The 14,250-nt window shown below is 43.3% G+C and overlaps 1 protein-coding gene and 1 long non-coding RNA gene across 19 annotated transcripts in view; one reads left to right on the top strand and one right to left on the bottom strand.

Moving 5' to 3' along the window:
• Positions 1-307: 307 nt before the first annotated feature.
• TRPM3 (transient receptor potential cation channel subfamily M member 3) overlaps positions 308-14,250 on the bottom strand; it is a 502,828-nt gene continuing 488,885 nt past the window's right edge. For 11 of the 18 annotated variants that reach the window (XM_070590426.1, XM_070590427.1, XM_070590428.1 and 8 more), the window contains 4 exons: positions 13,479-13,629; positions 13,171-13,370; positions 11,066-11,198; positions 308-2,447 (listed from right to left, as the gene is read on the bottom strand). In XM_070590426.1, coding sequence (XP_070446527.1) covers positions 995-2,447; positions 11,066-11,198; positions 13,171-13,370; positions 13,479-13,629 — 1,937 coding nt within the window. In that variant the 3' untranslated portion in view covers positions 308-994. The remainder of the gene's footprint in view (positions 2,448-11,065; positions 11,199-13,170; positions 13,371-13,478; positions 13,630-14,250) is intronic. The other 7 variants (XM_070590437.1, XM_070590438.1, XM_070590440.1 and 4 more) reach the window with 1 other exon arrangement.
• Positions 5,609-14,250, top strand: part of LOC139078683 (uncharacterized) — a 76,754-nt gene continuing 68,112 nt past the window's right edge. Inside the window, exon 1 of the long non-coding RNA XR_011531699.1 lies at positions 5,609-5,799. This is a non-coding gene — a long non-coding RNA (uncharacterized lncRNA). The remainder of the gene's footprint in view (positions 5,800-14,250) is intronic.

Genomic DNA, 14,250 nt, shown 5'->3' with positions numbered 1-14,250 from the left:
GGTCACACAGCAGCATACACATGACATGAGTGGTAAAAATATAACTGTATCCCATATAGCAATTTTAGGTAAGTTCTGCCTACTATTATTTTTTTAGTTCACTATTACATATTCAGTGAGTGACTTCGTTGATGACAGGTGAGATACAAAATAAATTAAAAAATATAAAATTATTTAATTACATTCATCCTGAGCTTGCTCGACTATACTTGAATGCCCACTGTATATAACAAACCACCTGACATTTGTTTTTAACATCAATTCTTCTTTCATTTTGATTGCAATACAAGAAGGCATTTCTTTTCCCTTTATTTTCTTCAAAAATGATAAACAGTTGTGGCACCAGAAGTGAATATATAAGAGACAGGTGAACTATGACTGTTACCTTGTTTTTTCTTTATAATGATCAATTACAGAAGTGTTGGCATGAGAAGGATGTGGAACGTTAGGTAGAACCGCTTGCTGCCGGCTTATACTGAATAAAAAGGATGCTCTTCATCAGTCACCAGTGATGGAGCCAATGTGAAAAGAAAACAGAATTGAAGTTTAGAATATCTCATTTGTATGCTGGCTACTTTATTTTATTTTATTTTGCAATTTAGCCCTGCATCCTAAAACTCTTGATAATGGTCAGAAATCGAAAGACGCGTCCTGGCATGGAGAGTGCTTGAAGCCCCTTCATTCCCAGAGCTCATGGCTTTCTGAAGTGACTAGTGATACACATTCATCTCAGCCCTCTTCTGCCTCTCTTTCCCCTCCCTGCCCATCAAGCGTGAACATGACTTACATCGCCCGTGTTTGGCACTGGGCCAGATCAAATGCTTTCTTGATCTGTGGCCCAGAAGTCACTTTTGAGTTAACACCTCCCAAGGCATTGATTATTTTGCTCAGCTAAGAATAAAGCAGGTATGTTTCAAGGAAGGGGAACAGGTGGAGTTCGGGGAGAATTTTAGGGCTGGCTTCTTGAGCCTCCTGCAACGCTTACTACGAAGGTTTAGTTGTGCTTGCTTTCAAAGCTGTGGAAAGCAGACATTCTGGACAGTCTCCTCATGGACAGGCTGTCCCCTCGGCCCTCCGGCTTGGAGGACTTACTCTTCTGGAAGGGATTTCGCAGGCTTGCTGTGTTCCGCTGCCTGTCGAGTTTGTCACTGATGGAGAAGCTCTTCCTGGTGTGTGCATATGGTGCGCTTGGCTCCTCCGCTGAGTAGCTGTTGGCGCGCTCCATCTTGGGAACAGTGATGTTGTTGGACAGGGTTCTGTCTGAGTTATCGCTCTCTTGGGAGGGTATCGCAATGGTAGCTCTCCGGCCTTTGGCCTCATTCTCCTCACTGTCAGAGCTGGGGTGACTCAGTTCTGCTTCTCGCTCAGGATGGCAGCAAGATGAGTCCTCCACTTTGCCTCCAAGACCTCCAGGTAAGGTGGCCCTGTCGGCAATTGCTTGAGGGGCATTGACACACCTTGTGTCAATACAGTCTGTAATACTTGTGTATTCTGCTGTTTTCACAGGCACCCCAAAGTTGGCGTAATAGCTCCTCGAAGGAGAAAACATAAAGCTATGAGATTTCACAATGGGGGCCTCTTCTAGAAGAAAGGGTGTGGTGGCTAGGTAGCGGCTACTTTTGGAACGCTCGATGGTGTGGTACATTGGAGGGTCAGTGTCCCAGGGGTTTTGGCATTCTGGGAGGTGGGTATAGTCTGAAGAAAAAGACCTAGTGTCCATGGAGGTAATGTCCTCAAAATCAATGCTCCGGCTTGGAGGTCTGTCTGTGGGCGCAAGAGTTGCATAGGCACTGCTTGAAGTGGCTGTGGAAGGTACTGGAGCCGAAAAGCTTGGCTCGCCCAGCCCAAGGATGTTCATGGAATTGTCCAGAGGGTCTATATCACAGTGGAGCTCATCCATGGCAGACACGTAGATGTCTATGCATGAAGATGGTCTTCTGGAATCAGGAACAATGGCCAGGGTGTTTGCAGGGGCTGCAGGAGCTTTGCATTCTTTTGCTACAGAGTGGGAACTAGTAGCACGGTGTAGGCTCAGGGACCTTTCTTTAAAAAGACTTTCCAACTTTTCTATACCACCTTTGTCTTTCACATTGACTGAATAGAAAGAATGGCTTCGCATACGGGGCATTAGGGTTGGAGAAGTTGGGGACATGGTCTCCTCACCTGCAGGGTCTATACTCTCTTGGAGCTTGAAGGTGTTGCCCTCCTGGCTGTTGAAGCTGCTCTGGCGGACGATGTAGGCTGCGTCTGTGCAGTCCGAGGAGGTCCGCGAGCGGATTTTGTTGGACTCGGCCCGCTCCAGACCTGCCAGGCGCTCCAGGGCTGTGGCCATGCGCCCGATGAGGTCCTCGAGCTGTGCCAGCCGGATGTCCACGGTCTGGAGCGAAGCCTTCATGCAGTGCTCTCTCTCGTTGACTTCCTCCAGCCGCATGGACATGTTCTCCACCCTGTGCGAGGAAGAGAGAATGAGAGTCACTCAGGGCTGGATCCCTCTGCTGGAGGTTTAAGAGAACGTGGAAGGAGGCAATCAAAGCTGAGCCCAGAACTTGGTGCCATCAATGTCCTACCAGAAGGAAACCGAGGGGTTGCAGGTAGCAAGAGGGAGTGGGAAGGAGAGGATGGCAGTGATGCTGTCACTGAGAATCACAGAATCCAAATCTCTTTGAGCTTGAAGAGGCTTGAGAGATTATCTAATCCAGTGGTTTTTAGCTAAATCCCCTTTTCCCTCAGTGAAATTTAATGCACAATCCCAACACAGTAAATAAACACTTACTGAAGTGGAGTGGGGCCAAAGTCCTACCCTTTTACCACACTCATGGCTTAGCTGTGGCTTGGGGCAGGGTTTAATGACCTAAATAAGTATTAGGGTGTTAGCTGATCAGAGTCACCCACAAAATGAGAATATTGCATTTTGATGACTTTACCCAGAATTTTGCAATAGAATTTTAGAATGTACCTATTCTTATTGCAATGTGTGTATAAAATTTGTATGTTATGGACAGGGATTATTTTTATTTTGTATCTATATAATAATCTTTTGTTGTTGTTGTTCACAATAATCTTTTTAGAATGTAGTGCCTCCAAAGGAATTAATATGGTCCTTTTACTGAGGCACCTGGAAATGATCTAATTTAATCCAATCCTTTTATTAATAAAGGAAAAACAAACACCAAGAGGTGTAACCAAGATTGCATGAAGTAATTTGTGGTAAACTCTGGAGTATCTATCAATCAGTAAATTACCCTGCTCCTCTCTGTCTCTCTGTCTCTCTGGATAGCTGATCACAAGTGCCTTCTATGACAGTTATTTCTAGATGTCTTGACCCTCCCCATTGGAAATTCTTAAGGGCACGATGTGTCTCATATTCCTGCTTCCATTCCCATGTTGCCAGCCCAATATCTGCCAGGTGTCATAAAAGTTCACTGAGGCAATCACTGTTATGAACTTGATTTCAATTGTCTAATCGGCTGCCGGGCCATTTATTTACAAAGATGGAGGCCACATATTTATAATACAATTGTGTCATATTTTTCACTTGCTCAGATTAACTTGGCAAGGACAAACCAAAGCCAAGTTCGGTTTGAGCTCAAACTTTCACTTTAAATGCCCAAAGTCAAATCTTTTGGACAATCCCAATAAGATCCATTCGCAACTTTTCTGGAGAGAATAAAGAAACTTTTCCAATATTCCCTATATGCACAATAAATCACTTGACTGCTGACCCTTAAAAAAAATGCCTGCATGTGCAGAGCGTGCTTTACAAAGAACGGTGGGAGTCAGAGCTGGGTTCCCCCAGCTGCTGTGATGGCTGTGGTGGGGATGCTGTGTTAATAGCAATGTCTCCATTAGAGGAGAATGTACGTTCCAGTACCGGAAGGAGGTAGAAGAGGCACACGGTTTCCCTCTTTAAGGGACTTGTAGGCTTTGACAAACAACCTCCTCTTCTGCTGGCCTGAGTCGGGGGTGTGATTCTCTTGCCTTGGGCCACGTTTCTGCCTCTCTCTGTAACAATTCCCCCACTCACTCCACCCACTGGGCTCTTTTATCTTTCAGATTCCCTGCACCCAGCCTAGGGTTCTGGACTGTTCTCAAGAGCCCTGCTTTGGAGACATTTTTTTCTTTTGCTCCCTCCTGCTGTCCTATAACCAACTGAGTGCCTCCCAGGGTCCAGCATGCCCAGGTGTGTTCCCAGAAGACTTATAAATTGAGCAGTTCTGCATCTGACAAACCGCACGTTATCCACCCAGCTAATTCAGCGACTAACACAGCTACTTCAGGAGGAAAATACTTTTCCCTCTTTCATTTTGTTTTGAGGTATAAACATAGCCCAAGAAACAAATTACTTAAAATAGTAAGTTCATGTCTTAGAGACTTACAATTCACTTTTCATCATCTAGCCTAAGGAGTTTGATTTTGCAAGTACTACGATTTCATTTTTTATAATGCAGTAAGCTTTGGGTAAGTGGAGAAAATATTTCATTAAAGTCAGGAGCAGGACAGAGCGTGCACTGCTGTAGAATGAGACTTTTCATTTCAGACTCTCTAGGTACAGGGCCCCCCTAGCTTTTTAGTGTTGGCAGAGTAACAAAAGGCAGGATAGCTTTCTTCCTCCTTCTCCTTTCCTTTCCTGGAGCCCAGTGTATACTAAGTTGGTATGGAAAGAGATAAAGATGCTCTTTTAGCATAATTGCATGTGATCACTGGTCCAAGGACTGTGAAAAATCTCCCTGCACTGTGGGGACCTCCCCCCCTGTGTCCCGCCTCCCTTCCAACAGTGCCCCAGAACCCAACACTGCAGAGAAAACTAGCAGGTGATAGGCAGAACTGAGGCACCAAGAGGCAACGGAAGTGTCAAAGCCTGGTGGTGGGCAGTAAACCGAATATAGAAACTAAGAAGCCCAAGGAGAGGGGCCGAAGAGAGGAGGTCTAAATAGAAAGAGACTCCTTCCAGAAAGCAGAAGATGCCCAGTGGGAGCCTCAAAAGTGAAGAAGTGTGGCCCTGGGGTTCCTCGGGGAATGGAACCAGGGTAGGGAGGCCTTCTGGAACAGGGCCAAGGAACTATTCTTAACCAAATCTTAACTCTCCCGTGGGTTCTGCGGTGCCTTAGAATGTAAGACTTGGATTAAAAAACATTGGACTGTTTCATCTATTTTCTTCCAGAATTCTGGATGCATTTAACCATCAAACCATATGATCATTTAGATCAAGGATGTAACTGATAGCGGTTTAATGTAGGAGTTACAAAAGAATAAAAATTCCTCGAGTCAAATTTCTATGTTTGTTCCATAACTAGAGTGTGTCCCTTAATCTTTAAAAAAAAATTCTCGGAAAGTTAAGTGTAACTGGGCGTGCATCACAGATATAAATAGTTCTGAGGAACAAATCAGGAGTTTTGGATCACGACTGTAATTGCTAGGGGCTGGTTGTGGTCAAACCACTCAGGAGACAAAATGGAGATAAGAATGATAAGAATTTATGGATCAATAGGAATCCACGAGGAGATAGATATGGGAAGTGACTGAGTAAGAAAAAAAAGAGGGACTGTGCAAAGGAAGATGTTGTAAGGGAGAAACACTTTATTTTTCTTTCCCTCTTTCTCATCTCCAGACTTGCATGGCTCATTTTAGGATAACTCGGGGGGCAATCACAGTAGAGACACAACAAGGTCCTGGAGAGATGAAATGGCTCCTGCTCCTGGAAGCTCAAGGAATTGACAGCCAGGAGCCCATCAGAGGAGACTCAAAGGATGGTGAAAAAAAGCAAAACAGCTAAGAAGACAACTAGCCTCACCAGAAAATGTAAGTAATCTATAAAAACCAAAGGGAAACAAAGAGAAACGCCAAGAGACCACAGATGGGAAAATGTTTTCCTGATATTCAGCATTCTTGGATTCAATGGGAATTTGACATAAATTCTAGGCAGAATTATACAATGGTAGGTAATTAAGCAAGTATCTCAGGTAGGCATCTTTTGAGGACTTTAAAAAGATAGGGTTAGCTAACAGGTGACTACATAGGCTCAATATTAATCTTGTCCTTTTTTTGATAATTTAGACCAGGAGAGTGACAAAGATGCACCATATCTGTGATTAAGTACATTTGATCTAAGCAGGGAGGTTGACACTGGGCTGACTAGGGAAATGTGGAAACTTGGTTGGCTGATTAATCAGATGAGGGATGGTAAAACAGTGGGCTGATGGCGTCAAGAAAGATCTTTTTTGGAATTGGGCAATGTCTTGGGTCTGTCTCAGTTCACCTGATTGGTGCTGGTGAGAGTTTTGGTGAATTATGTTGAAGGCATAGTAGGTACGCTTATCCAGCAAACAATGACATAAAATGGATAGGATGACAAATTAATACACTGGAGGATAAAAACAGGATCCAAAGAGCCCTTGAATTGCTGGAATAATGAGCCAAAGGGGAAAAAATAAAGAAAAACTTCACAGCGACGAATGTTAAGTCCTGATTTTAGGTTAAAAACAAACATTTCACAGGAAGAAATTTGAGGATATGTGAATCAGCTCATGTGAAAAAGCCCTGATTTGAATTAATTTTAAGCTCACTCTGAACCAAAGATGCGACTTGACTGCTATGATTGCAATGCAATCTTACAGCAAATAATATATGCAGATGAAATAATAAAAGTAACCACCACTTATTGAAAGCATAACATCACATATGTTGTCTCAGTAAGTTTTAATACTCTACAATTAGGTATTAATACTCCATTTTACAGACAGAGACATAGGTTCAGAGGAGTTAAGTAACGTGCTCAAGGTCACACAGCTAGTTACTGCAGAATTAGTATTAAAACCTTTCCATTATACTGTATTCTTTCCCTTATAACATGAAAAGAACTACTTGTCCTATTATAATCTACGAGTATTAGCTCAGCACATAGTAGGTACTCAAAAATAGAAAATGAATGAATAAAGGAATTAAATCTAGGTTCTAACTACAACACAGAATTAATTTCCATTTAGGTATCACGTTGGAAGGGGATGTTGACAATTTAAAGTGCATATTGAGGAAATGAGCAGCGTAGTGGGAGATTAGCTGCATGCATCATCAGTAGTTAAAGAATCTTGGGATATTTAGTTTGGAAAAGGCAAAGCAAAGTAGGGAGATGATAGTAATCTTCACATATGTAAAATATTTCCTCAGAGAGAAAAGAATTTCATTTTTTTCTATATTCATTCATAAGACTGGTATCTAAGGCACGTTCTCCTCTTCCTGGGACGTATTCACACAGAGGCTAGGTGTAACGAGACTACACGTTCTTTCAAAGCAGAGTCCTTATACCCCACCACCACCCCCGACCCAGGCCCTGCTTATGCCAGCTGCTCAGTACATGTTTGTTAAATCACCATTGGTCAGGTGTACAGGAGAAACGACTGCTTTGGGTACGAGTAATCTGTACTCAATGTCATCCAGAAACTTTTTCAAATGTAAGGTGCCAAATTTTATGTGCTCCACAGTGAATAATTCTGCACCATCCTCTGCTATCTCTGGACTTTTAGCCTGTCCATTGGGTTCCAACACCGGTTCTCAAAGTGTGGTCCCTGGACCAGAAGCATCAGCATCAGCATCAGCTGGAAACTTATTAGCAGTGCAAACTCTCAGGCCCCATCCCAGATGTAGTGAATCAGAAACTGGTATGGGGAGGGATACCCAGCAGCCTGTGTTGTGACAAGCCCTCCAGATGGAGGCCCTCAAAGTTTGAGAACTGCTGGGGTAGATGTTTCTGGCTGTTCCTGCTTTGGGTATGCATTGGAACTCAGTGAGACTGTGTGATTCTTGAGGACAAGGCTCTGCCTTGTGGGTGCTCAAGGCCTGCCACATTGCCTAATACACAGTGAAAGCCCAGTAAGCACGTACTGAAACAGAAGTGAGCTTGTAAAAGGACAATGAGCATGGAATTTGATGGAACAGACTTCTAGGTTTGGTTATCTTCAGCCAGGAGCCCAAAAATCCTCAGAAAAGAAGCCAGTCACCAATACAGCTTAAGAGGTTAAAAATTTGTTTCTTTTAATGTAATTATCATTAGCTAGATATTGACCCAAATAAAGTGGAGGGCATTGGTTGCTCAATTAACTCACTATATTCTGAAATCGTATTGCTTGAGATGAATCAGGGTTATTGCTATATAAAAAATGGGAAAAACAAGGAATTTTCAGAATCAAGTTCCTCGTAGGTGGTAATGATCTCCTGAATATTGTATTGAGCTCTTTACATACCATTTGGGTGTAAAACTAAGATTTAATAATGATGCATTTAAATCAATAATTATGGAAGCATCTTTGTATTTCTAAAAAGACTTATGTAAATATAACTTGTATAAATAAATTGTATTTTAAAGGCGGTGGCAGGGGGTGGGATGGGGAGCATAGGGCTCCCTCTGTGAAGAAACCATTTTTTCCAAGTCTTTTAGTAAAGCAAAGAGCCAGCTCATAATTTTTCTGACTTTCAATCTCTGTATTGGGGCCATCTAACATGAAAAGAGAATTACATAGTATTCTATATCTTATATAGAATGTGCACCGTTAATTTACGTAAATTAAATATATGTACCTATCCAAATGTATGTATATACATTATCTATCTATCTATCTATCTTTCTATCTGCCTGCCTATCTATCACCTATCTGTCCAAGTATCTATGTATCTATCATCTATTTATCTATTATCTATCTATTATCTATCACTTATCTACTATCTCTCTATCAATTGATCTATCGCTCTACCTATCATCTATCTACTTATCAACTGTCTGTCATCTCTCTGTCTCTCTGTGTATCTATCTATCTATTGAATGTAAATAGGACAGGTGATTTCACCTGCCACTCACTCAGAAAGGACGTGTCCTAGAGTGTGTGAGATGGATATCGTGGATTCGCTCTTCCCTTGGTAGATCTCTGTTCCTCATACACCTCATGGTGTTTCTGTTGTGCTGAGTGCAATTCTAGTGTTTAAAGAAGTTATTTTTTGGTACATTTACAAATGTACAAACCAAAACAAACCAAACCACAACCACCACCAACAGAAACAAAATCCCAAACAAATATAGACAGAAGCAACAGAAGTGGAATGAGGCCTGGGCTTGGGTTTGCTTCTCTGGCCCCAGGCTTGGTCGTCAGTTCGTCTTTATCCTCCAGGCCCCCATTACTCCAGAAGGCCAGCTAATGCCTAGGACGCAGGGAGGGTGGGCCTACACTCTGTCCTGGATTTCTGGGAATTGCTCATCTTGGTCACCCTCCTGAAGGGTAGGTCTCTGTGTCCACCCAGAGAGGAACGGAGCCTTGGGGAAGAGTCTCCTGGAAGCGTTTGCAGGTGTGGGGTGAGAGGCTCAGGTGAAGGTGCTATAGTTCCTCTCTGTTTCCAGCCAAAAGGAATTGATGACACGATCACAATATGTTCACATGCGCTGGTGTCTGCATCTCTCATTCTACTTCCCTAGAGAGGCAAAGCCTTCTTTGCATCTGAACACTCCCTCCTGACGTTTCTTTCCTCCCAGGTCTGTGGCTTTCTGAATTCAAAAAGTATTCCTAAGTCTCCTGGACAGATGCTTTGGAAATACGTTTGCGCAATGGCAATGTGTCCATGTGGCACAATTTTCTGGGAACCACATGGTTCTGTGTCCATTAATAAATAGCTTTTTCGAGACCTCAGAATGAGAAAGATCTTCATATTTTCAGCTCTTTCCTCCGTTTGCCAGAAAATTGCTTCACACCACATCATCATTAAATGCTCTATTTTGCAATGACAGATGCATATAAAATCTGTGCATGGCTTTAAACTTTATTAATATTGGCTGAGCACCTATGGATGCAATCACTCAATGGAGTATCTTGTTATTTTGCTTTTCTGATAAACTATAGAGATGTGGCTGCTGCCTTCTATATTTTTTCACTTCCCCTCTTTTTGCCTTGAACATGAACGTGATTCCTCGAGTATGTGTACATACCTACTTATCTAGGCTGAATTCTTTAAAGAAATAAAGGGCTAGGGACAGAAAAATGCCATTGTGTAATTTCTGCAGAGCCACTAAGAATGCATGAAGTGGGGAAGCAGACAAAATGTCATTTCATAAAAACTAGAGGTGACTGACTCAAATCTTAGAAGTCTGAGTCATATTGACTAAAGTCATCAATATATTATACCTTTTCCCACTATTCCCACTATTTATAATTTTTTCTGCCATCTTTATATAGCAAATGCTTAAAATTTTAAAGTTACACCAACACTGTCTAACACTCTGGGTGTCCTTGAGAACAGTGGTTCCCAAATGCTGGGTTTTGAATGTGCCAGCCTGGAATGAAATTTTTATTAGTCTACAGCAAAATGAGGAAATAAGAAAATGTAAGTTCATTTGCATAAAGCTAGATTTATTAAATTTAAAGAATTCTCTTCTTTTTATTTTGAGATTTTTCTTGCAGCCCTCCTGATCCACAAAACTATTTGGTCAATGAGATCTAAAGGTATATAACCACTGGGTAGAAAAATCTGCTTTTATTTCTTTGCTTTTATCTTGTTCTATAAGAAGAAAAAACGAATTAAAAAAAAAAACCCAAACAAACAACCATCAACCATTATTCTAACTAATTCACAAGCCTCTTGCTATTGTTTATTCAGAAGGTATTGAGCACCGTACAAGCCAAGCACTTGGACCATCTATGCTTTGGGAGAAGATGCTCAGGGATCCACATGAAACAAAACCTGCTTGAGAGCCCTGAGTTGGGTGGGTCTCTCTTGGTTTGTGTCTGGGTTAGAAGTTTCCAGTTTCTGGTCTGAGCCAGCACCTCCTGCCCTGTTCTGGACTCAATAATCTCCAGCATCTAGGAGGGTGGCTCCTATTGCCTGCTGAGAAGTCTAGGATCTGTCAGTCTGGGATTTTCACCTGTAGACACTTCAGACAATGTTCGCTTCTCTCATAAGCTCGATGATTTCTTGGACAATAAAAATAAACAGAAGGGGTTTCTGTTTTTTGTGGCATGTAAACAAAATCAACTGATAAAGCGCACCATGGCATAAAATATTCCGGGAGGTGTATGCCCAGGGAACGCACCTTTCTGAAGTCACCCGTATCCTCTCATCATTGGATGAATTGAACCGATCATCCTTTTCTCTGAAATATTCCTCGATGCACTGTTCTTCGAAATCATGTACTTTCTTGAGCTCGTCATCAGTTATGAAGAGTTCTGTGGAAAGGAAATGAGATATGAGGCAGAGAAGTAAAAGCGATGGCATCTGATCTGTGGGCCTAATGACATCCCTAATTTCAATCAAGGCTAGCAAAAGGGCCCTAGATTCTTTACTTAGTCTGAAACTAAATCCAGATCTAGTCAGGCAACTTGCGTCACTGTCCTCTCTCTGGGCATTAGACTCACGATGGGTCTCTGAAGTTCACCTGAACATACCTGGTTTACTGCCAGGGCCGATTAGAATTATTCAAGTTGTAAGGCCAAAAACATAGCAAAGCCAAGGAAAGAGAGGCTACGCCAAGAATGGAGGTGTCTTAAAAGCTCAATGTCCAGGCCAAGGAGTGTGGCAGACATTGTTCCCTGGCCTTACTAAAAGCCCTTTTGCAGTCACATCCCCCCATCCCTGTTCCCACTACTGACGCTGCAAAGCCCAGTACACACATTTCCAGCCTCCCTTGAAGCTGGCAACAATCATGAGACCCAGTTTGGCTCAAGAAACAAAAGAAGTCTGCTGCAGGGAGTGGTGGTGTATTGGGAAGAGATTTTGCTTTTCTGATAAACTATAGAGATGTGGCTGCTGCCTTCTACATTTTTTCACTTCCCCTCTTTTTGCCTTGAACATGAACGTGATGACTGGAAGTGCAGCAGCTGTTTTGCTACCATGAGACAAGACAGTGTGATAAGGAAGAGCTGAGCCTAAAAATAGAAGGACTCTGGGTCTTTGACTTCAGTGAGACACCATTGAGCTCTGGGCTGTCTACTTCTTCACTTTTTGTTATACGAGAAAAATAAAATTTTATTTATTTGTGTTATTATTAGTCTGGTTTTCTGTTAATAGCAGGTAACCTAATTCATAATTGATATAGCTGTAGAAAAAACTCAATGGAAATTTGAGTCTTTTCTCCCCCTAAGCTTTCTATTTGTCTAAATTTGTGTTTCAGATGGAAATAGAGAATTTTGGAATTCCCGGTCCCTTCCAATGCTCGAATTTTAATGTCTAGAAAGAAGCTGGGCATTGCTATGTCAGGGAAGTTGTTAAAACTTTACACTTAGAGAAGCAGTTGATAAAGTGGCTTCGGTTTCAAACTTTGGACGCACTAGTGATCACCTGGAGATAATTCCTGGGCTGCAATCCAGAGGCTCCTGTTGAGTAGATTTAGTGTAGGTGGTCTGCTTGACACACCTTGAGAAACCGTAGTAGCTGGCTGGTATGGGGCTGGATGCCCAAGGGTTCTTAACTGTGGGTGGTACTCAAAGGACATTTAAGAAGGTGCAGGAGCTATTGCTATTTAACGTGTGGAGGCCAGATGTACCAAATCTCCTGCCATGTGTGGGACAATCCTACACAATGGAGAATTGTTCTGCCCCAATGCCAAGGGAACCTCCTTTTCGAGACCCTGAACTGGAAGGTGGATGGTGGACGGTCTTCTGTTTCGTCCTTCGAATAACGGAAGGCAGGGCTGGTCTCCTCAAGAAGTCATATAGGCACAACCCCTGAGACTTGGGAAAATGTTTAAGACCTAAAAAAATCATAGATCCAGAAATGATCATGGACAAGCAGACCTAGTCACTTGCAACTCCACTCCACTCCTGTAACAATGCTTAAATTAGATACAATGCAACATTGGCAGCACATGGATATGTGGTTGATATATTTTGTGGTAGGACCTCTGGAAAGCAAGACACTTAGAACCTATAAAGTTGCTAAAATAGCCCTGCTGGAGACTAGTTTTATCTCACTGAGAAAGATGTGAGGCTAAGAATGCTCGACTTCCGCCTCTACAGTCTCCTTTCCAGCACTGTTTCTCCGGCGAGGGTACCCTCCCGTTCTCTCCCTAGTCTTCAGAGCTGTCGGCAGTCTGCAGGAGGCAGGAGGAACCAGGTGGCCGCATGGCCCTGCACGACTGCCCACAGGAAGCGGTAGGGATTTCTGATATGTGGCTGCAGGGGGCTGTCACTTGAAGCTTACTCAGGCCATAGTCCCTTTCGTCTGGGTCGCTCTCGTGTTTCCTCCATCGGCAACACAGGTGCTGGAATATCATGGTCATGTGGCTGAAGATGATCAGAGGTGGGGGCAGAACTGGCCTTTCATGGAAAGTCATGATGAGCTGATACCTCTGAAACTTCCACACTTGGTTGGATATTGATTTTACCTCAAAAAAGGTATTGCTGAAACAGGGACCAGAGAGAACCAAGTGAGCAACTCCACCGCTTTCTGGAGCCCCATGCCCTCCAGTGCCCCCACTCCATCCCCAGTGCTCTGAAGGAGGCACTCACTTAAAGACAGCGATGAGGAGGTTGACCAGCAGGATGTTTGCCACTAAAAGGTAGCAGGCCATGATGGCTGGCACGATCCAGGCTCCTGTCTTGCAGGGAGGCAACTGGATTATTTTGCCATCCTCTCGGGTCTCATTCTGTCCACAGGGAGCTGGAGGAAGCAACATGGGCAAGAAATGAGAAACCATGGCTATTGATTAAAAAAAAAGGACTGATTTGAATGAGGGGTCTTTTTTTAGATGAAGGAAAAATACAGCCATCTCAAAACAAATAGGGAAAAAAACTTGCAAAAAAGCCTAAATAGAAAAATGAAAGCTTCGTGACTAACCCAAGGGGCTGCTGGTTCCTCCTGTCTCCCAAGTCATCAGCTGACTTGGAAGAGGTGGGTGGAGCCCCCTGCTTGCTCACCCCGTCCTTTGGCCCATGACACTCGCTAAGGGGCACTTGATGTTCTCAGGAAGCCTGGGGAGGCCTTTCCTGGGGTGCGGCAGCCTCAACGCCCCAATCAAGTTACTTTCAAAATGTGCTGTGGAGGCCAGAAGCCGCCAGCTGTAAGAGCAGCAGCGTGAGGGGCTATTGATCAGGAATTAACACCAGGGCAGCTGTTAATTGCTGCAAGAAACAACCCGGGGGCTCTGAGTTAACGATTTGCTGTCTCAGTGTGGAAGGAACAAAACTGGGCAGCGTCTTGAGAAGTATCTAGAGGGCTTGTCGCTCGGTGCTCCTGACGGATGGCATTTCAGGGGAGGGCAATGAGGGGTGATGGGCAGAA

Source organism: Equus przewalskii, chromosome 22 (genome assembly GCF_037783145.1).
Source record: "Equus przewalskii isolate Varuska chromosome 22, EquPr2, whole genome shotgun sequence".
Taxonomy (NCBI): domain Eukaryota; kingdom Metazoa; phylum Chordata; class Mammalia; order Perissodactyla; family Equidae; genus Equus; species Equus przewalskii.
The sequence above is the reverse complement of the archived record's forward strand: the minus strand, read 5'-3'. Positions and strand labels throughout refer to the sequence as shown.